Source organism: Bos indicus x Bos taurus, chromosome 25 (genome assembly GCF_003369695.1).
Source record: "Bos indicus x Bos taurus breed Angus x Brahman F1 hybrid chromosome 25, Bos_hybrid_MaternalHap_v2.0, whole genome shotgun sequence".
In the NCBI taxonomy this organism is placed as follows: Eukaryota; Metazoa; Chordata; class Mammalia; order Artiodactyla; family Bovidae; genus Bos; species Bos indicus x Bos taurus.
This window is the reverse complement of record NC_040100.1, coordinates 39368189-39394572: the sequence shown is the minus strand read 5'-3', so window position 1 is coordinate 39394572 and position 26384 is coordinate 39368189. Positions and strand designations below refer to the sequence as shown.

The following is a 26384-nucleotide window of genomic DNA, read 5'->3' as shown; positions in this document are numbered from 1 at the left end:
CTGGACAGACTGACCTGAGAGTCACGGCCATGCAACTTCCAGCCACTCCTACCCCACGCCTTTCCTTCAATGAACCCACGTGCGGCAGGGGCACACCGAGGCGCAGCCACACCCTGACAACTGCCAAGCTGGCCAGCACCTCCCATTCTATAGTCAATCTTCACGCAAAATGTGCCAAGTTCTATGGGGAGAAAACAAGACTCCAAACCTCCGCCTGGTCTGTCCCTTATCGCCACACCCAGCACTTCCCCACGGCCCTATCGGCATGGCCGCCCACCACCGAGACCACTGCCCCAGTACACCAGGCACACGGGGCTGCCCAGACTTCCTGTTTCCGACTCAAATGGAATAGTGCAGAGGAAAATGCACTGAAAACCACAAAGCACTGTGCAGTCTTGAGGTGGCTTTAATATCTCTTTCCAAAAATAGAGCACAGAAAATCTCTAACCTCAGACAGGATTCTCTAAAGTGAATAGATTTTCTACAATACTGAAAACAGGCGGGCTTGCACCATAACTGCTAACGATTTAAAGTCAGTGATTGCAATATCACGTCTGAGGTTGGCATTTCTCAGTATCATCTATCTCTCATCTTACTCTAGGACTTTAGATGGCTTGTCTCCCAGTTCATTCTTCAAAAACTTGGCAGAAAAACATGAATGAGATGGCTTGTTACTGAGGGTATGAAGTTTCTACCAAGTAAATAACAAAGCAACCACCGCAATATGCCATTCATCAAAAGCTACAAACCCAAAGGCCACATTCCTCCTCTAAAATATATAATACTGGGCACATGTGTACTAACACAGAACTATGACTTTGGAATTATAATCCACTGATAATTACCTACACCTCCTGAACAGAAAATGTCATCAACAATCAACCGATAGCTCTGACCTGGTGTGTTCAGAGCACTCTGGACACGTTCTTTAGAACATTCAAGAAGGGTGCTCATTCCTCAGCACAAAACCAAAGGGAGGAAAAGGAATGTTTGCACACACAGAGTTCATTTTACCAAGTGTCATAAACATGAGCAAAGAAAAAGAAAAAATGCTTGGGGGAAAACTCCATTTGTGAGTAGTCTTCATTTTAAAAATTACTAAAACAAAAATTTATTGTATCTCAGATTCAACTATACCCACTGCTTCAAGTTCTTGTAAAAGGCAAAGTTTTCAGAGAGTTACATATATATTCAAAAACCTGCACAAACAATACAGAAAAACTGTAACACAAAAAATTTAAGGAAGAATTGTAAAAGTCACATGGACAGATGTTTAAAATAAATGAATCAAATCTATATTATCAATTTTAATAATATCAAGTTTTTGAAAAATGAGATGAATATGTATAGTGTGCCATGTATAACGTACATAAGACATGTAGATTTTTAATCTGTTAGATTTGATTTTATTTATTTATTTTATTTTATTTTTTTTGTTTTTTATTACCTATTAATAAAATTTATTAGCATGGATTACAAAATAAGGCACATAGTATGGCTTGTCTAAGCTTATCTATGTACCATCACAAATCAAATACCTAATAATGTAACAGTGATAGTAATAAAATCCAACCCTTAATATGCAACAAGTACTTTGTCAAGTGTATTACATGGTTATCTTATCTAATCCTGGGTAGTTATTATCTTCATTGTTCAAATGAGGAAACCAAGTCACTAACAGGTTAAAAACTTGCCTAAGTTACCTAGTAAATGGCAGAGCCAGGATTTACACAAGTTAAGTAGTCAATGATGGAGCCAGTAAGTTAATCCCAACACACAATATGAACTGGGTTTTTAAAACATATTTTCTATGGAAGATGCATGATAAATAACGTCACACAAATCTCCTGATTCACATGATCTAGACCAGCCATCCCCAACTGTTTTGGCACCAGGGACCAGTTTTGTGGAAGACATTTTTTCCAGAGACTGGGGGACAGAGGGGTAGTTTGGGGATGATTCAAGTGCATGACATTTATTGTGCACTTTATTTCTATTATTATTATATCAACTCTACCTCAGATAATCAGGTATTAGATCCCAGAGGTTAGGAACCCCGATCTAGACCACATAGTCAAGACTGGGAGTGTCTGGGTATGGGAGTCAGGTGTGGAAGAAAGGAGGAAAGGGAGCTTAATGTTTTAAAAGCACCTATTCCATGTCAAGAACTTTACACAGATAATTTCCACACAATATTACTGTGATGTGAATATTCTTATTACCATTTCATAAATTAGTGCTTCACACCCATACCTGTCCAATGTCAAAACCCATCTACTTCCCATTTGCACTTCATGAATGTTGAATCTGGCTAGTGAAAGTCGCTCAGTCATGTCCAACCCTTTGCGATGTTATGGTGCCTGCCAGGCACCTCCGTCCATGGAATCCCCCAGGCAGGATACTAGAGTGGGTTAGATTTGATTTTATTTATTAAAAAAAAAAAAAACTATGAAGAAGAGACAAATCTCCCATGCAGGAGCATTCCAAATAAGTTACACAGACAGATGCGCCCCACCCCCTATAAAGGAGGTAGAGTCCAACCCCACTCCTTAAGTGTGGGCTGTGCATGGTGATTTCTTTCCAAGAGGACTGGCTACAAGGGAGAGGGGATGGCCCGGCACAGCGGAGACACGACCCAGGCCAGGCAGCCACACAGCCATGTGATCAGCCATGATGACAATATGTACCTTTGCCATGATGTGATGAGAATGGCACTTTATGATCTTCCTTCCCCAACACCTTAAGTCTAAAACCCCAGTCATCACAGAATGATATCACAATGGGAAATTCTAAATACACCTGACCAGTCCTCCTCAAAACTGTCAAAATAATCAAAAACAAGGAAGGATGGAGAAAATGTCCTAGCCAAGAGGAGCCTAAGGAGACATAACTAAAGTGGTATTGGATCCTTAAGAAAGAAGGACATTAGGGGATAATTAAGGAAATCTGTATGGATTTCGTATCAATATTGGCTCATTAGTTGTGACAAATATACAAATGTTATATACAAATATAATAACAGGAGAAAATGAAATGGGGGGAGGAAGAGGTGTACAAATCCTTAAAACCATCTTCCAGTTGTTCTACAAATCTAAAACTGTTCTTAAAAAACGTCTACTTTAAAGATGAAAAGGGAACTCTCTGGCGGTTAGGACTCAGCACTTTCAGCCATGGGTGCAGGTTTGGTCCCCGGTTGGGGAACTAAGACCCTGCAAGCCTCGTGGTACAGCCAACACAAAAATAAATTTTTTAAAAAGTTAAAAAAAAAAGACTGTGAAGAAAAAATCTGCTAACTATAAACATGTTAATTCTAACAGAAACATACTGATTCTATCATTCTTTGGTGTGTTCTGAAAACTTAAAAACCCAGAAAATCACAAATGAAACCTTTCTTTGCTATAGTAGCAGTATTATTTAAAAAAATTTTAAAAGGCAAGATGACTTCAAAATACCACATTAAAAGTAATTATAACCATGCTGGCCTCCTACCTGGGAGGTAAAAACATTTTCACTAGCAAGAAAAATCAACTTTGTTATGGGGCTTGCCAATCTTGCTTGGCTGAATTACTGTTTCAGATTGAGAGCTACAGCCCCATCAGACCACAGTACAGTATACATGGGTGTGTTTCTAAAAGGACGTAAATAGCAAATCCTTTTGTACAACAAAAAGTACTCCTGGGAAATCAGACTCGCTCTCCAAGTTATCTATTCTAGAGATCTTGTCGATGGGGGTCAAATCTGATTCATATACAGAAAATCGGGTATTATGCACTTTCTCACCTTATTTTGAATCCTGGTATATCACAGACAAAATGGTGAAGAAAAAATACAGACTTTGAAGTCAGACATGGAGGGGTTGCAAGTCAAATTCAGCCACTTTCTAACATGTGTCATCTTGAATAATTTCCTGGGAGACAGAAAAGTGGCTCAGAATATTTTATTCCATGTGCAAAACAGATATGGCATGCACCTCACAGGATTATTAAACACGAAAGAATCAAGATTACTCTGCAAAGACACCTAGAACAGAGTCCCGTATAACCGGCGCCCCAGAAATGTCACTCTTTGCCTGCTCTTGTCTGTAGTTCAAAAAAGAGTCAACACGGTAACTGTTATCCTTGTTCATAAAGGATCATACTGCAATTTGATGCTATAGTCATTACATACTTCTGAAAATGCCAGAAGTATTACACGGTAATCAACATAAAAACCCTAAATGTTTTAACTTGGTGACAGATGGACAGCAAATTATGTCTACAGTAAATGCAACTCTTTCCAAAATATTGCAGAAACATTTTGGAGAAGTCGATCCTTGAAGTCATGCTTTGGACCCATTTACACTAAGAATGTTAAGTTTAGTACTTCCTAACTTTATGCACTAAACAATGAAAGAAATGAAAGATAACTTCTGAAATGTGATGTATTCGGTCACCAGTGGGCACCCATTACACACCCTAATTACGCTTATACCATCAAGATGGAGAGACCTTCCAGTGCCCAGATAGCACAGCCACACCACCTGACCCTCCCAGAGCTGCTAAGAAAAGCAGACTCACAGCACCCCACTCCCAAGACCTCCCAAAGCAGAATGTGCACCTTAACAAGATCCCCAGGTGATCTGCAAATCCTTATAAAGTTTAGGAAGCCCTGCCCAAAGATATGTTCAAGTCTGAGATATGTTAACGGCTGGGCTTTAGAATCAAATCGTTCCTAAATTATTTGCACTGAAGGAAAAGCACCCAAGAGGAATACGAAGGGCAGAGTCAAATGTCTTCCAGAACAAACCCAACACTCTCTAAAGAAAGACAACAAAACTCTTACTCAACAACACATCCACCATGTCTACTACATAATCAAAAATAACTAAACATGCAAAGAGGCAAGAAAATATGACCCATCACTGGGAATTATATATTTTTAAAAAACAAACAGAAAGACTGCAAACACAGAGAGGACAAAGATGTTGGAATTAGCCTTCAAAAGGAGAGCAGGAAAGGAACAAAGAGAGAGGGAAAAAGAAGAAGAACTAAATGCAGAAGGGACAAAGAGAAAACAAATGGTAAGATATCGACCGAAGTGTAACTGTATCAACATTTCATGTAAATAAACTAAACCCTCCACTTAAAGACAAAGACTGTCAGAATAAATTAAAAACAAGTTCTGACTACATATTCTTTACACAAGACATCCTTCAAAGACATGGACAAAGGGTAAAGAAGACATCCTTTGCAGATGTTAGTAAGAATGAGAGTAGCTGTGTTAATGAAACAAAAATAGAAATAAAGAGAAACACTGAGAATGATGCAAAACTCATCAGGAAGACATAATAATCCAAAATATATATTAACTTAAATCAGTAAAGATGCAGCTGATTTGAACACAATCAACTTACTCTAATTGACATTTACAAATGCTACACCCTACAACCGCATATTCTTTTCAAGCATATGCAGAACATTCATCAAGATAGACCATATGCTGGGCCATAGAACAAGCCTCCGGAGATTTCAAAGGACAAAAATTATATACAACACATTCTCTGCCCACAATGGAATAAGAAATCAGTAACAAAATAGTATCTGCAAAAATCTCAAATATTTGAAAATTAAGCAACACACTTCTACATAAAAAATGAGTCCAAGAAATAACAAGTAAAATATTAACATATTTGAACTAAATGATAAAACTCTATCAAAATTTATCAAGTGCAGTGTAAAGCAAATTTAGAATGAAATTTATTGCTCAAATGTTCACCTACCCCCAAAAAGTTATAAAGAGCAAAAAAAAATCCAAAGCAGAAGAAAGAAAATAAAGAGAATCAATGATATAGAAAATGAGAATATTGACAAGTCAAAAGTTGGCTGTCTGAGAATATCAATCAAGTTGACAAATTCCTCTCCAGACTCATCAGGGGAAAATGAGAGAAACATAAAACTATAAATATCAGACTCAAAAAAGGGACACTGGACATTATTACAGATTCTATAGCCATTAAAAGGAAGTTAGGGGAATATTATGAATACTTCACTGCTAAATAAGTTTAAGACCTGAGATGAAATGGATAAATTCCTTGGGGAAAAAAAAAATTAACACAAGAAGAAATGAAAAATTGAAATAATCTGTACCTATTAATCAAATCATAATTTGAAATCTTCTCACAAGGAGAACTCCAGACCCAGATGGTCTCACTGGTGAATTTTATTAAATATTTAAAGAAACAATACTAAACTCTCATAGAAAAGTAAGGAACAGAGAACAAAAAAGCATTGCCTTGATACCAAAGCAAATCAGGAGATACTGCAAGAAAATTACAGATCCATATCCCTCATGAATATAGAAGCATAAATCCTAAGACAATATTTTAATAAATAAGATCCAGCAGTACATAAAATGGATAGCATATCACAATCGAGGGAGGTTGGTTATCCCAGGAAGGTAAGGTTGGTTCAACATTTAGAAAGATGCACTTTACCACATTAACAGAATAAAGAAAATCCTCCTGATCCTCTCAACAGATGCAGGAAAATACCTGATGAAATTCAATAATCATCTATGATAAAAAGGCTCAGCAACATCCTGACGAAGGGGATCTTTAAAAGCCTACAACTAACACCATACTTTATGGAAGACTGTTTTCCTCCACAGATCAAGAATAAGACAGGGTGTACATGCTCTCAACACTTTCATTAAACACTGTACTGAAGGTCTCAGGCAGAGCAGTGAAGCCAAAAAGATAAAAAGCACACCAATTAGAAAGGAAGAAGTAAAATTCTTTATTTTACAAAGACAACATGACCTAGAAAATTCTAAGGCATCTATCACATAAGTAGAGCTAACAAGTGAGTTATGAAAAGTTACAGGATATAATGTTAATAAAGAAAAATCAATTCTATTTCTCTATATTAGCAACAAACAAGTGAAACAATCTAGACAAAACCTAGACATCAAACAAATGAAAATGAGAAATTAAACAATTTGTTTTTAATACTTACTATAAGCTAAAGTTGGAGATGGACAGAGAGGCCTGGCGTGCTGCGATTCATGGGGTCGCAAAGAGTCGGACACGACTGAGCGACTGATCTGATCTGATCTGATAAAGCTAAAGAAATAAACAGATCAGGGCTTCCCTGGTGGCTCAGTGGTAAAGAATCCACCTGCCAATGCAGGAGATGAGGATTTGATCCCTGATCCAGGAAGATCCCACATGCTATGGAGCAACTAAGCCCACGCGCCGTAACTACTGAGCCCACGTGCTGCAACTACTGAGGCCCACAAGTCCAAGAGCCCGTGCTCGCAACAGCAGAAGCGACTGCAGCCAGAGGCCCCCACGCGGCAACTGGAGTAGCCCCTCTTTGTCGCAACTAGAGAAAACATGCAGCCACAAAGACCCAGCGCAGCCATAAATAAATAAGCTATATATATATATATATATATATATATATATAAACAGATCAATGGGACAGACTAGAAGAGGGGTTGCAGACTCCCTGTAAAAGTCATTAGTAAATAGTTTAGTCTTAGCAGGTAACCAGTGGTTTCCATCCCTCATTCTTTTCTTTAGTTGTTTGTTTTTTAATCAATGCTTTAGAAATATAAAAACCATTCTTAGGTTATGGGCCAAATTTGGCCCATGGGCTACAAATTTGCTGACTCCTGGACTAGAGTCCAGAAACAGACCCCTCCTTACCCAGTCAATTCCATCCCCAGTTATTTAACCACGAGAAATGAAAACTTATATGGCCACACAAAGACTTATACAAAAGCGTTCACAGAAGCTTTATTCTTAACAGCTTCAAACTGGAAACCACCACAATGTCCATGAATAGGAAACCACATAAGCAGTCATGGTATATTCACACAGTGGACACTAACAGTAAAAAGAACTATTGAATCCAGGCAACAACATGGATGAATCTCAAAAACACTGAGCAAAAAAGAAGCCTCATCAAAAACAAACCCCACACTACCCAATTCCATTTATATCAAGTCTGAGAACAGGTAAAACTCATCCATGGTGAAAGAAATGGGTGGCAGAACACAAAAAGGGAGGAGTACCAAGGGACTTTTTGGCTAACGACTCGCCCTGTACTGTGACAGGGGTGTGGATAACACCGGCATGGGTCTTGACAAATCAAACTGTAACGCTTCAGATCTCGTGCATTTCACTCTATGCAAATTATACTTTTAAAAATAATAAAACAGTAATTAGGATCTCTAACCCCAGATCCTAATTGTTGACCTCTAGTTAGAAAGTAATAAGGTTGATTGGTTTTTCTTACAAGTATGCTCTTCCAAGTAGTCACCCTAGAGACCTATCAAATCAAAGAACTCAATGTTGCTATTTTGCAAAACATTCAGTTTGTGCTACAAAAAATAATGTTATAAAGTTAACTGAAAAAAAGAAAGGTAACTCCAATTTCTATTTTAAAAAGAGGTAAGTAATTATGGATACATATACACAATGGAGTATTACTCAGCCATTAAAAAGAATACATTTGGATCAGTTCTAATGAGGTGGATGAAACTGGAGCCTATTATACAGAGTGAAGTAAGCCAGAAAGAAAAACACCAATACAGTATACTAACGCATATATGTGGAATTTAGAAAGATGGTAACAATAACCCTGTATGCAAGACAGCAAAAGAGACACAGATGTATAGAACAGTCTTTTAGACTCTGTGGGAGAGGGTGAGGGTGGGATGATTTGGGAAAATGGCATTGAAACATGTATATCATATAAGAAACAAATCGCCAGTCCAGGTTCAATGCATGATACAGGATGCTTGGGGCTGGTGCACTGGGATGACCCAGAGGGATGGTATGGGGAGGGAGGTGGGAGCGGGGTTCAGGATTGGGAACACATGTACACACCCGTGATGGATTCATGTTACTGTATGGCAAAACCAATACAATATTGTAAAGTAATAATAATTTAAAAAAATATGATGCATGTATTTCTAAAAAAAATAAAATAAAGTAAAAAAATAAAATGAGGTAAGTAATTATGGATAAAAGACTGCTAGGGAAAACATCAAAAAGTTAATACCAACTATGAAGTGGGTGATAGGATTATTGACAGTGTTTTCTTCTCTAGACCTACAATTTTTGTTCAATCAACTATTTTTTTAATTAAAAAATAATTCTCTGAAAACAGCAGAAAAGCAGTCTCATCACTTCAAATGTTAATTATCTCAAATCCTTTAGGTAAGAAAGCATCTGGCCAGCTAACTAACCCAGTCTTCTCTGCAAGTTTTCAGTAAACCCAGACACCAAGAACTAGATATACCCCATCTCATTTAATCAGCATAACAATTCTATGAGATAGATATTACTATCCTCTTTTAATCTACACAATTCTCAAAGGCAGATATTACTATTATGCTCATTTAAAGGACAAACAAGACCCAGAGTGATTACATGATTTTCCCACAGCTAATAATTAGTGACGCAGCAAGTCCAGATTCCAACCTCTGCTGCAAGCACTCAACTGCACTCCATGTGGGGAGGCAACCTGTACCACCGCTGAAGATGAAGAGGAGACGACAGCGAGGACAGGAGCAGCAGCAGGGCAGGACTCTGTGCAAAGCCATGACCGACACATATACAGTCTCATTTAAAAGTTTTTAAAAATAAATTCATTTATTTTAATTGGAGGCTAATTAATTTATGAAAGTGAAGTCGCTCAGTCATGTCTGACTCTTTGCGACCCCGTGGACTGTAGCCTACCAAGCTCCTCTGTCCGTGGGATTCTCCAGGCAAGAATACTGGAGTGTTCTAGTGTTAATAATTAGCCTCCAATTAAAATAAATTAAAAAAATAAAATTATTTTTTAAATTCATTACAAAAAATAAATAAAAATAAATTCATGCATACATATCATGGGAAGTTCAGCACATCCTGACTCACATATTCTCCATGAAAGTCATGATAAGATGACTGAACCAGTAGAAGACTACTTAACATTTTTACCAAAACCTGTGCCTACAATAGCTCTATAATCATACCACAGCTCACTGGAGTATTTCTAAGCTTTCAGTCCTTTTGTTCTATAAAGTCACCATTTACTTTCACTGTGATCTTTTTTAAAAAGGCCAAATTAGGATTTACTTAACAAAAAATGTCCTTATTTGCTACCAAGGATCAGATGACATGACATTAAAAAGAAATGACATGAAAAAGAGAAAAGCATCAGACAAATGTACAGGATTATTTCTCTTGCTACTAAATGTTAGAAATTTTCAATTATCATTCCAAAATAGGAAAGGCGGGTCACTCATTCCCAATAACCAATTTGGCTCCATTCCTCCCTTAGTGACAACATGCTGCTAATCCATCCCTTCAGCACGACAGTTCTCGGAGTGCAGTCCCTGACCAGCACCAACTACGGTCACCTGGGAGCTGGCCCCACCCCAAACCTACTGTAGAAGGAACTCTGGGGAGCCCCAGCACGCTGGGTTAGCAAGCCCGCAGTGACTGTGCTGGACGCCAAGTGTGAGAATCATCGCTTTATCCTATCTAACCAAAATGCTGGCTGACTGACCAGGGGATCTAGATCTAAATCAAAACCTTCACCTATAAGACAGCTCTAGGGAAAGCCAGGCCCCTTTTTCCTGACTACTTTCTAAAACAAAACTAATATTCCAAAAGCCTTATCAAAAACAAGTCCTAATCTAACCCTTTGTGAAGAGGGCTTACCATACAAACTATCTTGGTCCCTGATTTCTTTTTTTTTTAATTACAAAACTCCCTGACTTCTTATATATTACTTATAAGAAAGGACTGAACAGATTTCCGAGGCTGCAAAAGCACTTAACAGCCTTGGAACTGGACCCCTTGCCCAGATACTCTGCAATACCTTCCTCTTCCTATCAGTCTGCTTCCTCTGCCACCTCTCTACACGGCAACAACACCTCCAGGCAAGAGAACTTGCGTATAGCTTCCAGTCCCCACTTTAAATATATTTTTTGCTGTCCTCCTAAAAGACAAGTTTTGATTCTCTACAGAAAAGTAGAGCATGCTACCAAAAAGGTAACATACGAGGTTTCCTACTGTTGAAACGGAGACACACAGAGTGGAGGGAGGAGAGGGGCGCTGAGGAACTCCCCATGATCACCCAGCACAGCCAGGATAGGATCCCACGAAGCCTGGCTGATAGTGATAGTGAAAGTCACTCAGTCGTGTCCAACTCTGTGTGACCCCAATGGACTATACAGTCCATGGAATTCTCCAGGCCAGAATACTGGAGTGGGTAGCCTTTCCCTTCTCCAGGGAAAGGCTGGAGATTGAACCCAGGTCTCCTGAATTGCAGGTGGATTCTTTACCAGCTGAGCCACAAGGGAAGCCCTTTATGATGTTTATGATTATTTCCACTTTCTCATTCCTAATTTTGTGTGACTCTTAAACATTTAAAATAGAAAACACGAGCCATTTCAACAACATGCCAGTAATGTTAACAAAGAATGATGTGATTTAAATGAAATAGTTTCTCCTCTCCATTCTATGTGCCTCTATTTCTAATCTGTAAAATGGGAATAGTACCCACTTTTTATTTTTAATGAAGAGTAGAAGTTAAATGCTTTGAGTTTTTCTTCAGAATAAAAACAAACTTCAATTTTTCTAAAACAAAAAGACACTGATTTGAGACCAAGAGTCTAGTGGAGTATTGTCAAAGGTCTTAAGTCGCCCTCTGGGGAAAAACTTCAGGCCCATAGAGTTTTTGTACAGATGAAGCTTCTCAGTTCTTCAAGGAACAGATCATTTCAATTCCAAACTGTTTCAGAGAACAGATATGAACAGCTTCCAAACTCTGACCAATTTAACACAGCTCTGATACGAAAACCTGACAAAACACACAAAAAAGAATCAGGGATCAATCTCACTATTGATTAGTGAGAAGCAAAAATTCTAAATGAATGCTAGCCAATGAAATCCAGCAAAATATTAACTTAATTTCACAATTACAGAGGTGGTTCAACCGGACAGTAGGAAATCTGAGATAATTTGCCACATAAATAAAACAAAGGAGAAAAAAATCACAGGGTAATAATATAGATGTCAAGAGGGACTCTGATAAAATCCAACATCCAACAAATGAGGAATAGATTATGTCCCAATTTAAAAAGGCTGAAAACCAAAGCTCACGTTATACTTAATAATAAAACACCAAATACATCTCTATTTAAATCAGAGACAAGACAGGGATGCCTAAGAGCATAAACACTGGTAGAAATACTGCCAAGGAGAAGACAAAAGTACCAACAATGCAAAAGATAACTGTATACTAGGAAAAACCTGAGAGACTCACTGGAAAAAGTATTAGAACAAGAGAATTCCATCAAGTGGCCAGATTACTGAAGTGACATATATATGTTAACATCTTTCCTATATCAAAACACCATGAATACATCCAGAAACTTAGGGGAAAAAAAGGTGTATTACTTATATAAAGAAAACTATAGTATGCTTCTGAGCAACATAAGACTCATAAAAAGACATAAAAGACAAAGCTTGCATGAACAGGGTAAGACAACTGAGAAAATAGATTAGTAATACTAAATAAATGCACTGGGCTAACTCATTTGCAAAAGTGTATACAAAGCTAGATTTCTATTAATATAGAAACTCAAGCCAAAATGAATTCTGGATTAAAGACCCAAGCTATAAGGGAAAAGAATATATAATACTCCATTTTGGAATAGAAAAGTATTTCCAAACATGACATAAAACCCAAGAGACATAAAGGAAAACATGGAAAAAATCTGCTTCTATAAAAACTGAAAACATCCATTCGGTAAAAACTCAGAACTATGTGGCCATTCTGGCAAGTAAAAAAAGGGGAAACACTTTCCCTTATTAAAAGACTTTAGCTTAAAAAAAAAAATGATAACACTTTCAGGAAAAAAAAATGAGTCACTTCATATTTTCAGGGCTTCTCTGATAGCTCAGTTGGTAAACAATCCGCCTGCAACGCAGGAGACCCCGGTTCAATTCCTGGGTCAGGAAGCTCCACTGGAGAAGGGATACGCTACCCACTCCAGTTTTCTTGGGCTTCCCTGGTGGCTCAGCTGGTAAAGAATCTGCCTGCCATGCAGGAGACCTGGGTTCGATCCCTGGGTTGGGAGGATCTTTTGGAGAAGGAGGGAAAGGCTACCCACTCCAGTATTCTGGCCTACAGAATTCCACGGACTGTATAGGCCATGGGGTCGCAAAGAGTTGAACACGGCTGAGCGACTTTCACACACGCTATGCTTGATTTTGCTTCTCTCATCTCACTTTATATGCTTTTTGCTTCTAATTTTTTGTCTTTAGACTTTAGCTTTTAATATGCAAAAATACTGAGTACAAACCAACAAGAAAAAATGGGAAACAAGACAAAAGAAAAACTGACAGAGAATATGAGCAACAGCAAAATAGAAAGGCCCATGAATTTATGACAAGATATTGTACCTAAGAGAACGGCAATCAGTTAAAAAAAAAAAAAAAAAAGGTATCAGTGTTGGTGAGAATGAGGCACAGGGACTCATCTGCTGTTGGTTAGGGTATAATCTGCATGTTTTGGGAGAGGATCTGTGCTTAAATATCTATGCTTATTAAAAATGTCACTATCCTTTAATCCAGAAATTTCACCCCCCAAATCTCTCCAGCAGATACATCTAGCTATACAAAGATATATACACAAATCAAAAATCAAACGTATAGCATCAAAACATACAGCCATTGGGGCATTAGTCCTATAAATTAAGATACAGCCAAATCAGGGGCTACTCCCCTGACATACCTCGTGAGAGGAACTGAGAGCTCCGTCTAACATGCAACAGCTTCCAACCTGCACTGCTGCGGGGCGGAAAGGACAGGTGCACACACATGTATGTGATGGGGGCGCAGGGGAGGGGAGAGGTTATACTATACTATGTTTAGAAGTCTCACACACACACACACACACCCTCTCTGTGCCTGTATATCTACAGACCATCTCTGGCAGGACAGATAAGAAATAGTAGCTGCCTTTGGTGAGAGAATTTGGGAGAACCAAAGGTCAAAAATCCCCACTCCAATACTCTTGCCTGGAAAATCCTATGGACGGAGGAGCCTGGTGGGCTGCAGTCCATGGGGTCGCTAAGAGTCAGACACGACTGAGCGACTTCACTTTCACTTTTCACTTTCATGCCTTGGAGAAGGAAATGGCAACCCACTCCAGTGTTCTTGCCTGGAGGATCCCAGGGACAGGGGAGGCCTGGCGGGCTGCCGTCTATGGGGTCGCACAGAGTCGGACATGACTGAAGTGACTTAGCAGTAGCAGTAGCAGTAAAGGTCAAAAATTAAGGGAGACTAACTTTTCAGTTTTTATCCTTAATGCTGATTTTTAAAAAAATTTGACTTAGTTGTTAAACCATATGCATGATTACTGTCTAAAAACAAAACTGTTAACAAAGTCTTTGACCCAGTAACTTCACTTTTCAGAATGTACCTCACAACGCATGTGGGTATGCCCACTGGAGGACAGTCGCTGCAGCACTGCCTGTACTAATGGGATGTCAGAAAGAACCCAAATGCTCCTCATCAGGGTACAGGAACTATGGTGCATCATGGAAAACAAGAAAAATCTGCGCCCACTGGCATGGAAAGGCATTTCGTGGTCTACTGTTACCTAAAACAGCAAGGTGCTCATCTCATGTAGTCTAGTTCCATTTCGTATATTAAAAAAGGACCTGTGTTAATATATCTGTACAGAAGCAGTTACCTGTAAGCAGAAGAGGGGCTGCCCTTTTTACTATTTACATTATTTTATAGGAAATCTGCATATCCTTTGTACCAATAATTTTTTTAAACAAAACTGCCTTTTAAAAAAAGTTTCTTTGTCCCTCTGTGCATTTAAAATCTTATTCAGCTTAAAATGAATGTGTCTCTCGCTCCCACTATTTGCCCACCACTGTTAGCTCTTCTGTCCCAACCAAAGGCCACGGCAACTTTCAAAAATGCCACCTCCCACCCTTTCTTCGCCATCGGCCTCTTTGGGATGGGAGACGGCTGTGCCACAAGTCATGTGGCTTACCGTCCTCACACTGCACGCTTGCTGCTGTCTGAAGACAGACCCCGCTGTACAAAGGAGTGAAAACGCTGGGCAGACGGAGGAACATGGAGCGAGGGAGACGTGATCAGCAATGCCCAGGCTTCAGGCAACTCCCAGAACAAAAAACAAGCAAAACAGCCAGATGTGTCAACAAATAAACTGTAAGAATTCTAGAGATTAACAGCTTCTTAAGAGCCACAGCAACTGAATAAAAGATAGGTTATTCAATTCGGGGGAGGGGACTCTAATAACAAACCACGACACATGCAACCACTGGGAAACCAAGTATCTAGTGGACACCGATGACACAGGACATCACGTATGTACATGTGACAGTGTACTCTGCCCGGGTATGCCAAGTCCAACTTTTAGGAATACATGAACACACACACACACACACTACCAATGGCTCTCCAAATGTGGTCAAGGGACTCAGGTCTTTTCAGGGGTCAAAACTATTTTCATAAAACACTAAGACAATTATTTGCCTTTTTTGCTCTCATCCTCTCACAAGAGGCTCTGTGACATTTGACATCACTACAATGGTTAATGAACATTTGTGTTTTAAAATTCTCTTTTAGTATCTAATGTGGCAAATATGGACAGATAATCCACATTTTAAAGAAAACAACTCGATAATTTCTAAGATTACTCAGGAGCCCTGTTTATTTTTGTGTGTGACTTAAATTCTCCAAAATACCTTTTCGTAACTGGGCATTTGGAGCAGAATGACCAGTGAATCAGGAAGGAACAAACATCAAATCTACCCATGAAGCCTAAACCCAAAGAAATCTCTTCTCAATTCAACTTTAAAACGTGCACGCACACACAGACCCCTCTTCAAACACCAGGGACAACAAAAATTTGAGTTCACATTTTCCCTTAATAACACTTCAAAAGAGATAAATGAAATGTGAATGTTTAGAATTACTTCACTTTTACTTCTTCAGTTAAAAAATACCCTCTTCTTAGCCAAGCCAGTCACACGGTTCACAGCTGTCACCCAGTGCCGGCATCAACCTTACGGGGAAACTGCTCGACGCTGACCTCTCCCTCTCCCTCATCTGGGACTCATCAAATTCAAACAGTTCTGCTGTTCCTGTTCTGGAATCTGCTGCACCAAACACCGCCTAAATCAGGGGCACTGGGGGCAGCAGCTGGCCTCCTCAGCGTGTCCCAGGGGTCGGCGTCTGGTGGGTCAGCCCGTGCTCTGCCCCTTGAAAGTGAGAGTGAAGTCGCTCAGCCGTGTCAGACTCTTTGCGACCCCATGGACTGTAGCCCACCAGGCTCCTCTGTCCATGGGATTCTCCAGGCACAAACACTGCAGTGAGTTGCCATTTCCTCCTCCAGGGGATTTTCCCTACCCAGGGATTCAACCCAGGTCTCTTACACTGCAGGCGGATTCTTCACCATCTAAGCCACTAAGGCAGCCCGCATCCTCTGTCCCTTGTCTGCTCTCATTTTTCCAGTGGGCTCTCTCCACCTTGGCATCTGCCTTCCCTGTTCTCCACGTTCAGTTCCTACACTGTACACCAGCTGCAAGGCCCTTCTCAGGAGCAGAGCTCTACGCTGCACAGCCATCACACCCCCCGAGTCAGCAGCTCTGAGTGCCTTACAGGCTCCAGGTAGTGCTAACGCCGCTGGCCTGGGAGCCCATCTGGAGAACCCTTGCTCTGAGTTTCCTCTGAGACCCGAAGCTCTGCCATGCCACCTCTTCCCTGTTAAGCCCAGCAGGAGATAACCAGCTAGGAACCCAGCTTCCTCGCTGGTAAAACGGAGGCTGTGGCAAAACACACCAGGCCAGCTGGCTGTAACACAGGAAGGGCATGAAGAGGACTGCCCTGGCTGGCGGCGGGAGGCGACGGCAGAGCGCCTCTGCCGGGCCCACTAACGCCACAGAAGGCTGACTCCCCTCGAAGTTGCCTCTCAACCACGTGGTCCTATCTCCACACGTTTGTCTTAGAGGCTGAAAACTGGCCCTCGGCCCACACTCCCCTCCGTGTTCTCAACCATCTGACGTGCAGGCTAGCCTACCACTGGCTTCTTCAATAATTCCTACCTTAAAGACACGGCAGGGATCTGTATGCTGGGAAGAAGGACATGGAATGCCAAATCCAACCCTTTCGAGAAGGAGGGGCAGGAGGAACACCTAGAGGAGGACAGGAACGTGCCCCTGGTTAGCGGGACAGCTGCAAAGCACTGACGCTCGCTTACCTTGCTCATGCCTCCGGCCTGTGCGGTGTTCAGCCCTGCGTGACTGGCCATTTGCGGTGAAACTTGGGTCAACGTCTCAGCCAGCACACTGCTTGTGGCCCCCTGCATGGCCGGAGTAGGGTATGGCATCCCAGCTCCCCTTCCTCGGCCAGCAGCCCCAAGAGATCCATTCATAACCTGCGCCTGTCCTTGCTGGGCCTGGTTCATTAAACCGTGGCCAGAGTTACTATTGAGGAGGCCTGGGTGGGTTTGGTTGAAGTTTGCGTTCATGCAGATCCCAGGTCCCGTCTGCGACGTGGCAGGGCTGCTGGTCACCAGCCCCACTTGCTTTTGTGCTTGCGGATTCAGTGCTTGGGAAGCAGGAGGAGTGGGCCCGGAGGTGCTGGCTGCCTGCTTAGGCAGGCTGGGGGCGGAAGAATCTCCCTGGTTCAGAGGGCTCTTGCCCATGGCACCCAGACTGGCCATGTTGGCACTGCTGGGCTGCCCCTGGGCCTGGCTGCCGAGGCCTTGCTGCGCGGGGCTGCTGGCACTCACATTGCCTATTCCCGGGTTGATGCTGGAGCTGCTGCCGCCTCGCAGGAGCTCGGACAGTTGTTTATGTTTGGAAGCAGCATCTGGAACGAGGTTCCCACTGTTTAAAAGGCTTAATTCTCCTCCATTGGGGATCAACTCATCAGGAAGATCATTTTCCAAGTCAAACAATGATCCAAAATCTAGAAATGAAACAGAAACAGAAATGAGAAACTAAGCAACCATAATCTCTCTCCAACTGTCACGTTACTACAAGCGTAACCTAAAGGGGCGCTTAACACGGAACACTCGCGTGTCTTACGAGTAATGTCAAAATGATCTGAAAGTTCATTTGAGAAAATAAAACAGAAAAATATTTTTCAAATTCTGAAGAAGGGAAAGTTAAACAGAGATGAGAGGAAGGCTATCTAGAATGATAGATTCTATCCTATATTCCAAAACAATAAAGAGTGTGGGGTAAGGCAAATACAAATTAAAGGAATACAATGGAAATTTAACGAGTTCGCTTAATTATGATGTTAAAATGCTTCAAGAATGTATGTGTGTAAAACATTAACTGGGCATCAGGTTAGACCAACAGTAATTTGAGAAAATTAAAGCCTAGCCTTAAGTGAATATATATATAAAAGAAGTAAACTATTAAAAAAAAAAAAAAAACTAGCCTTAACAGAAAATGAGATTCCTCAAAGTGCTAAAGCTACAGGAAATAAAGATATATACAGAAATTAAAAAGAATTAAAAGTAAAAGAAAATAGCTTAAAAAGTACTTGAATTATACAGAAAGGGTTAAAGTCAATCTTACATAAAGATGGAAAGCACACCTCCCGAGAATAAATGTGCAACGGATATACAAACACGTAAGGATCACAAAGGAAGATAAAACAGTAAACCAAAGAGACCATCCTTTGGTAATCAAACATGAAAATTATAGCAACTCCTTCTTTTCCAGTCCCTCTCAAAGTAACACTTCTCTTGTGTGGCCTATATATGTCATCCCTAGTCCTTCACTGACCACGCAGTGTTCAAATAACAACAACCTGGCCATGCGTGCAAGTGCAAAGGACAAGATGTGCAGAAATACAGTCACCGTGGAATTACCTGTAACATCAAAATAAACGCAGACTATACTCAGAAGCAGTTTAACCTACTGGTTATCACAGCTCAAGACCAAGACTACCAGTATCTCTGGATGCCGGCTCTGCCTCCTGCTTCCCACTTACCAGCTGTGTGACCTTGGTTAAGTCACGTAGGCTTTCTGTGCCTCAGTTCTTCTCTAGAATCTGGGAGTGATAATGGCTACTACACCTCAGAGGGTTGCTGTGAGGACTAAATGAATTAATACATGTAAATAACTTAAACAGTGCCTGCGGGTGCTAAGTGTTCAGAAAGTATTGGCTACTTTTGTGTGCTTCCTAAGTCGCTTCAGTCATGTCTGACTCTGTGACCCCATGGACTGTAGCCCCCCAGGCTCCCCTGTCCATGGGATTCTCCAGGCAAGAATACTGGAATGGGTTGCCATGCCCTCCTCCAGGGGGTCTTCCTGACGCAGGAATCGAACCCACGGCTCCTGTGGCTCCTGCACTACAGGCGAATTCTTTACTGCTGAGCCACCAGGGAAGCCCTCAGCTATTATTATTACTGTCATCCAATAATAGAGGTTTAATAAGCTGCTGCACAATAGAAACAGGAGAACATTATACATCCATTAACATATGAAGACTGTACAAATATAGGAAAATGTTTGTGTTATATAAAAACATGCAAATAGAAACTGTATGCAGAATGGCACAGAGAGCAAGATTAGCACTAAAGTGCGTGCATGTGGGCAGTAGCTGGAAAGTAACCTGCCAAAAATAGGTGCACGGGTAAAATGGGGGGTGATGTGTGCATGCGGCTTATAAAATTTAACAAGCCATTGCCCCTGCCACCAACCACTTTTAGAAAATTGAAAACCTTTTTCTCCAAGGTACAGACTCTTGCGACTGTCTTCCCCAACCAGCTCCTCAGCTGGCTGCCTGGGATGTTCCTTTCAGGAAGGGAAGCGCCTTCCAGTCCAAGGAGCAAAAACCACCAGACCACCTTCCCCATGGCAAGTGACACAGTCCCAGCTATGGAAACGGAAGGCAAGTGGGCCAAGGCATTCTGGAGATGGTTTTCCTTCCCAATGCTAAGGGATGCTCAGAAAATGACCTCCCATTCTTCACTAGATTTCACCCTGGAACTGCAGCAACGCTCTTCAGCCAGGAAATGAGACAGGGCTCACGCGTTAAGGATGGCTGCAGGGCAAACACAAGCACCCAGGTCCATGAAGCCATCTCTAGGCTAACACAGCGATCCTGGAACCATGCCCCACCCCCCACCATCTTCAGACTTCCTGTAACAAGAGAAAATACACTCGTATCACTGAAGCCATTCCAGCTGCAGTCTAAGGTAACTTGCAGCTGAAGGCATCTTGGTATCTTCATCATGTCTACGGATGAAGTTCAAACTCCTTCACTCTCCTCAGCACCTGCTGGGGCACCCAACCTCCCAGCCACAATACCACAAGCCAGCACCTGCATCAGCAAGCTTTCTCCTCTGTATGCACTTTCTCTCAGGCTAGAAAACCTCACGTCCAGCCCTCTGTCACATTCAACAGTAACTACGGAGACTCCTCCTGCAAAACCAACCAGTCCCTTTCAACCTCCTGAGTTCACTAAACATACATGCCTCATAAGCCACCTCGAACACATACTTAGTTCATCCTGCCTGTGAGGGACTAGACACTCCTTGCACACACACTCTGCTTGCAGAGCCTCTGAGAGCAGCTGCGGACGGCATGAGCCTTGCCTTTCCTCCTGAGTGCTTTACTGTGTGACACCTAAGAACACCCTTACACAAGCGCAGGGCAGCTGACAAATTCAGGAAACTGAACACTGATATGGTACTTAATACTGATTGCCCTTACTCAGATCTGGCCAGTTGTTCCCAAAATGTCCTTTATCACATTTCTTTTTCCTGTTGCAAAATCTATTTCAGATAAAGAAGAAAAAAACACACTGCAAAACAATTTAAAAAAAAACCCATTTCAAGATCCCAACACATTTAGGTTGTCATGTCTCTGTCTTCTCCTTTATTCTAGAAATGACCTCCAGACTTTGTCTTTCATAACTCTGAGATTTTTGAAGAGGGTAGGTCAGTTGTTCTGTAGAGTGCCCCAAGGTGGGGTTGCTTCCTCAGGCTCAAGAACACTTAATTACAAAGCGACAACAGGACTCTTGGATACAGAAGACAGCAAAGAGAACCACTGGCCAGGGCTTCCCGCAGGCGACCTCCACACTCCTGTGCTTCCACGTTTTGGGGCTTCGGGGGTTCCATGCCACGGCTTTCATGCTATTGTGTCGTCCTTAACCTGGAGATTCACTAAGGTCTCCAGACACAAAGACGACGTGAGATATAGTCAAAATAAATGAGAACAACTCTCTAATATAACTAACATTTGTATTTGTTGCCTTCCACATGTACACACATCTGCTGCTGCTGCTAAGTTGCTTCAGTCGCGTCCGACTCTGTGCGACCCCAGAGACAGCAGCCCGCCAGGCTCCCCCGTCCCTGGGATTCTCCAGGCAAGAACACTGGAGTGGGTTGCCGTTTCCTTCTCCAATGCATGAAAGTGAAAAGTCAAAGTGAAGTCGCTCAGTTGCGTCCGACTCCTAGCGACCCCATGGACTGCAGCCCACCAGGCTCCTCCATCCATGGGACTTTCCAGGCAAGAGTACTGGAGTGGGGTGCCATCACCTTCTACTGACCACTATTTTAGAAAAATTGAGTGTGTGCATATGTTTAATTCAATGCTTTTTAATCTATGAACAAGAAAATGAAACTCATTTAAACAAAGACAATGGAAGCCACTTATTGCAGACATCAGGTTTCCTTCTTACCTGCTAGGAGGGGATGCAGTGTCAAGCCCTAGAGACCAGAAGAAGGAAGTGAGCTACAGATACTGTACATTCAAAGTTTGGAATAGCCTGCGGATGTTCCCGACTGACCCTTCCAGGAGTCCCAAAGCACTTTTCTAGGAGAGGGCGGGCAGGCCAGGACAACAGCAGGTAAATTCAGAAGAACAGATAACCACAGCAAAGTCAACAACAGGGTCCCTAGTCCAGCGTAGCAAGTGGGAGTCAGAAATGGGAACGCAGAAAGAACACTCGCAGGCAGAGCACAGGAGTGCAAATCCTGGCTGAGTCAATCAGCCCCATGTCCCTGGGCAAACAGCTTAATCTCTGCATCTTAATTCCCTCAACTGTGAAACAGGGACAATGGTATCCCAGGGCTACGCGCTGAGAGCAGCAAAGGGGCGCTTTGCCACTGACACCAGTTATCTTAACGCCATCCTGCACAAAAACTTTCTTACCTTTAAAAGTTCACCACGTGCTGCCACTATCAAACTGATGCGTATTCTTTTCTGGTTCTGTCTTGCTCTAGTCCCAGGGAGCCCGCACCTTCTACAGCTGTGGCAGGTGTTATGTCTATGCCTCGTTTCTGGTTTTGGTTTTTACTGGTCTGCCACATTGTGTCCACTCTTTCTCATCCTGTTTCAGCACAAGCACATCATCTCACAGCTGTCTGGGTGCAGGAAGGGTTGACTGACTCTGCTGCGTCCTCACCTACCCAGTCCAAACATGTATGAATACGCTAACAGCCACATACATGATGTACAGTCTCTGTAACAGACAGAAGGGGGTGTGCAGTGCTTGCGCAAGGCAGATCCACACTCACACCATCACACTTTCCTCACCATTACTCTTCCCTGTTCTCTAGTTCAGAACAAAACATGACACAGGAGAGTGAAGCAGGAGGCTGTTGCAACACAACACAGCTGTGCTTTCCACACACCCAGTGTCCCCACATACAGGTTGGGCAAACACCAGTCTGAATCATCGGAAGTTCCGAAAATTCAAGATTGAGCGCCACCACTTCCAATCCCAGGAGGTTCCTGTCTCCCCACCACGTCAGCACGGGATGGGCCCAGGAGAGGGCAAAGCTGAGGCTGCAAGAGATTCGGGGTGAACCTGCTTTCCAGGGTCACCCTCAGCAGAAGATGAGCCCCGTCACACAGCCAACAGCAGACGCTGTGTCCGCAGCCACAGCTGGGAACAGGAATTCTCGCCCCCTCGGGACTTTCCAGCCGCACCAAGGAACTCAAGATAGAACATACACACTTTGGGGAGTCAACCTCCACAAATGACTCTTCATCTGTGGCTGGAAGGCACTGGGAGAAGGAGGGGTGCGGGGCTGAACCTCTTTCCTCCCCGTCTCCACCAGGTCCAGGCTCCCCTGTGCCTCTCAGCTAAGCTGACCCGGGAAAAGCAGCTGCGGGCGCTCAGGCTCCACCACGCCCGGTGAGGCTGCGGCGCCCGTGGCAGCAGCTCAGGAAGGAGAAAGCTGAGCAGACCCGACGCCGCGGGAGCGGAAGGGCTTCACCACGCGGGGCCACAAGGGTCCTCTCCCCTCTGGACCACAGAGACCTCAGTCTGGGGACGGTCACACCAAACACTGACCACCCCCCATGCTGCAAGACCCATTCCGATGCATCTCGACCAGAAGGCAGCATTTCACTTTAAGGAATGAACTACTATCAGACACGCTGGAAAAGGCTTTTCATTTTACAAAATCAAATACCTGGCAGGTGACTGACTCAATCTTTCCAGCCAGTAACATCTGAAAAGTTTTGTTTGAAAGGAGTTGTTTCAAATGCATCAGCTAATTAACCAAACCATCTAAAAGACACTTCTTCCCTCAGGTTTTCTGAATTCTCCTCTTTCTGTCATAATATCTTATTTTCTTTGAATTACATTCAGAACCCCAGATCCTCCACATCAGCAGAACTGATTTTTCTCTCAAAACATGTACAAACCAGTTTATTACACTGTGCACTGGCCAGAAGTATGAACTCTTCCACAGTCTACAGACATAATGGGTGATCTTAAAATCTCCTATCACTTCTTGTTACAGTTCATGAGGCTGTAAAGGCCACCAACACAGGGATTAGGTCAGTGCCCAGTGCCTCCCACCCCATGCTTAGCAGAGGAGCCGGGACAGCCAACTGCAAGCTGAAAGAGAGAACAGGCCTGAGCTACAGGTGATACACAGTATCAATGTTAACAAGTTACTTTGTCTAGCCCAAGAGGGCAAGAGGTAATTTTAACATTTATTACTATTTTCCTAGAACAGAAACAAAGAGAACAAAATTCAACAATGAATTTTCTTGAAATGTTACATTATTTTGCTCATCCTCCTCTTCACACCTTCTTCCTGCTGCCTATCTTCCAGAAAACCAGCCAAGTCTATTTCCCCCTCTGGCTACATCTTGGCATCAATGACCCTCTATCCTACCGGTGATGCAAACATTAAAAAGCATAATGGAGAAGAGATGGTGGTATTGGAAGTAAACTACCCAAGAGTTTAGACGCTGCTTTGTGCATGTGCTGCTCTACTTCTGAGCATCAAACTCCCTCCCAAGGATCTCTCTTCCCCACTTACCCCTATTTCTCTCTGCAGCCCTTCGGCCCCATGAAAAAGGCCTGCTTTCTTTAAAATCTTTTCAGAATTCTCTAGATTCTCTTCGGCATTATTAAATGCATCTCTTAAATCTTTCAAAAGCTGAGCACCTTTATTCATCAACCTTGGAAATTTTTACAAAAAGAATTTTAATTCCTGAGTCAAAACTGGATTAAAAGAAAGAAAGAAAAACCACCTTGAACCAAAAAGGGCAATGCATCCTGAAAAAGCTCACGTCTAAAGCTGAGGAATCCACAGAATGTTAGACATTTTCACAGGGTTTTCAGTCTTAGATGACCTGGAGCCCATTCAAGGCCTCGTCAGTGCATTTGTTAATAAACTGCTGATCAGACACCAACAACAGAGGCAGCACAGGCTGGGTAGTGAGGAAGGTACCCAGCCAGAGCCTCATTCGGGTCCATCTCTGTCTCTTACTCCTGCCTGCTCCCTATGTGTGCTTCCTTAGCTCTAACCTGGAAAGGAAAATTGTACCTGCCTCTAGGATCACTGAAGAAGGAATTAAGTCATGCACTGTGTACACAGCACTTAGCCTGGCATGCAGTGAGTGCTCAGTAAATATTAGTCATTATTATTACTGTCACTGCCCCATCTTCCACAGTTGCTATGAAGACTGAACGATACATGCACACCAAGGACCTGGCACCCTATGCCTGGTACAGAGTTCGTGCCAGCAATCGTCTCTTCTGTATGGTAAAAAGCCCTAATAATCTGACAATTCTACTAGATTTAATGCTCATATTGCTTTGAAAATTCTTAAAGATTATGCAAATAAATAAAGGAACAACTTTTCAACAATGGAGAAATAAAATTTTTTTAAAAATCTAAAGGAAAAGGAAAAGAAAAAAAGCACTATTTTATTGGCATTTATGCCACTATAAATAAACTTCAGGCATTTAGTCACATTCTTAAAAGACATCTAATGTAACCTTTTTTTTTTTTTTTGGTTACAATAACTATTAGGAAATAATTAAAAGCAAATTCTTTCTAAAATCATCTATGATTCAGGCTTCAATATTTAATGCAATACATAAATTAGTAAAAATAAGGTTTTACTTTATTCTGAACAGTGATTTTATATTGAACAACAACAACAACAAAATGCCCTTCCTCAAGATCACTATCTGCCCAAGAGCCCCAGGTGATCCCCCTCCTCCCAGGCCTTCCTCAGTGGGAGCAAGTCCCTGCTCTCAGGCCTTCGTTCCAGGCAGGGACGGTTCACCAGAGACTTGTATGAAAGGATTATAAGATAATACTGAGTGGAAGCTCTCTGTCACACTAGACCCTAAATCAGGAGAGTCCTGGACTTGCAGCCAGCCTCTGACCTCATCTGATTCCCTCAGAAGCCCCAGGGAAGGGGGAGTGCCATTTCCCAGACAGTTTAGGACAATTTACAGTTTCCTAAATGAGGTCTGTGTGCTGCCTCCTTCAGCCCTGAGGGGAGAAAAGCCTTCCTGGGACAAAGGTGGGAAAGAAGGTACTGTCAGAAGGTACAGCCACCATCAGACCAACCATCAACCACCAGCAGCCCCGGAATGGGGACCAGACAGCTTGGCCTGTAGAAAGGGGCTCACTGTTCTCCAGCATCCCGGCAGAGAAGGGCAGTGCTGGCAACCCAGTTAAAAGTCCCAGAGGAGGATGTGGGGGCGGAGCGAGGATTCGGCCTCTGCGGGAGCAACCCCTCACCTCAGGGGCTAGGCCACCTCAGACTACTGGCCACGGCGTATGTACAAGCAAGCAGCCAGCCAGAGATGGGTCCCCTGGCCCAAATGCTGGGAGCTGCAGCTGGTAGGCAGCAGTCCCATGTCAGGAGAAAGAAGAACAGCCTTGTTCTGAACTTAGAGGTGTCAGTGTACAACATATGGAAGGGTGTGTGGGCTAGGAGAGAAATGAATGCATTTAGTCTAAAAAGTACACCAACATCCAGACAATGGAATATTATTCAGTTCTAAAAAAAAATGAGTTATCAGGCCATGAAAAGACATGGAGGAACCTGAAAAGCATGTTACT

General features: G+C 42.4%; 1 protein-coding gene across 1 annotated transcript in view; it reads right to left on the bottom strand.

The window, feature by feature from the left end:
- The window catches only part of CREBBP (CREB binding protein), a 119052-nt gene that overhangs the window by 75996 nt on the left and 16672 nt on the right, over positions 1 to 26384 (bottom strand). The window contains exon 2 of the mRNA XM_027527582.1: positions 17286 to 17998. Coding sequence (XP_027383383.1) covers positions 17286 to 17998 — 713 coding nt within the window. The remainder of the gene's footprint in view (positions 1 to 17285; positions 17999 to 26384) is intronic.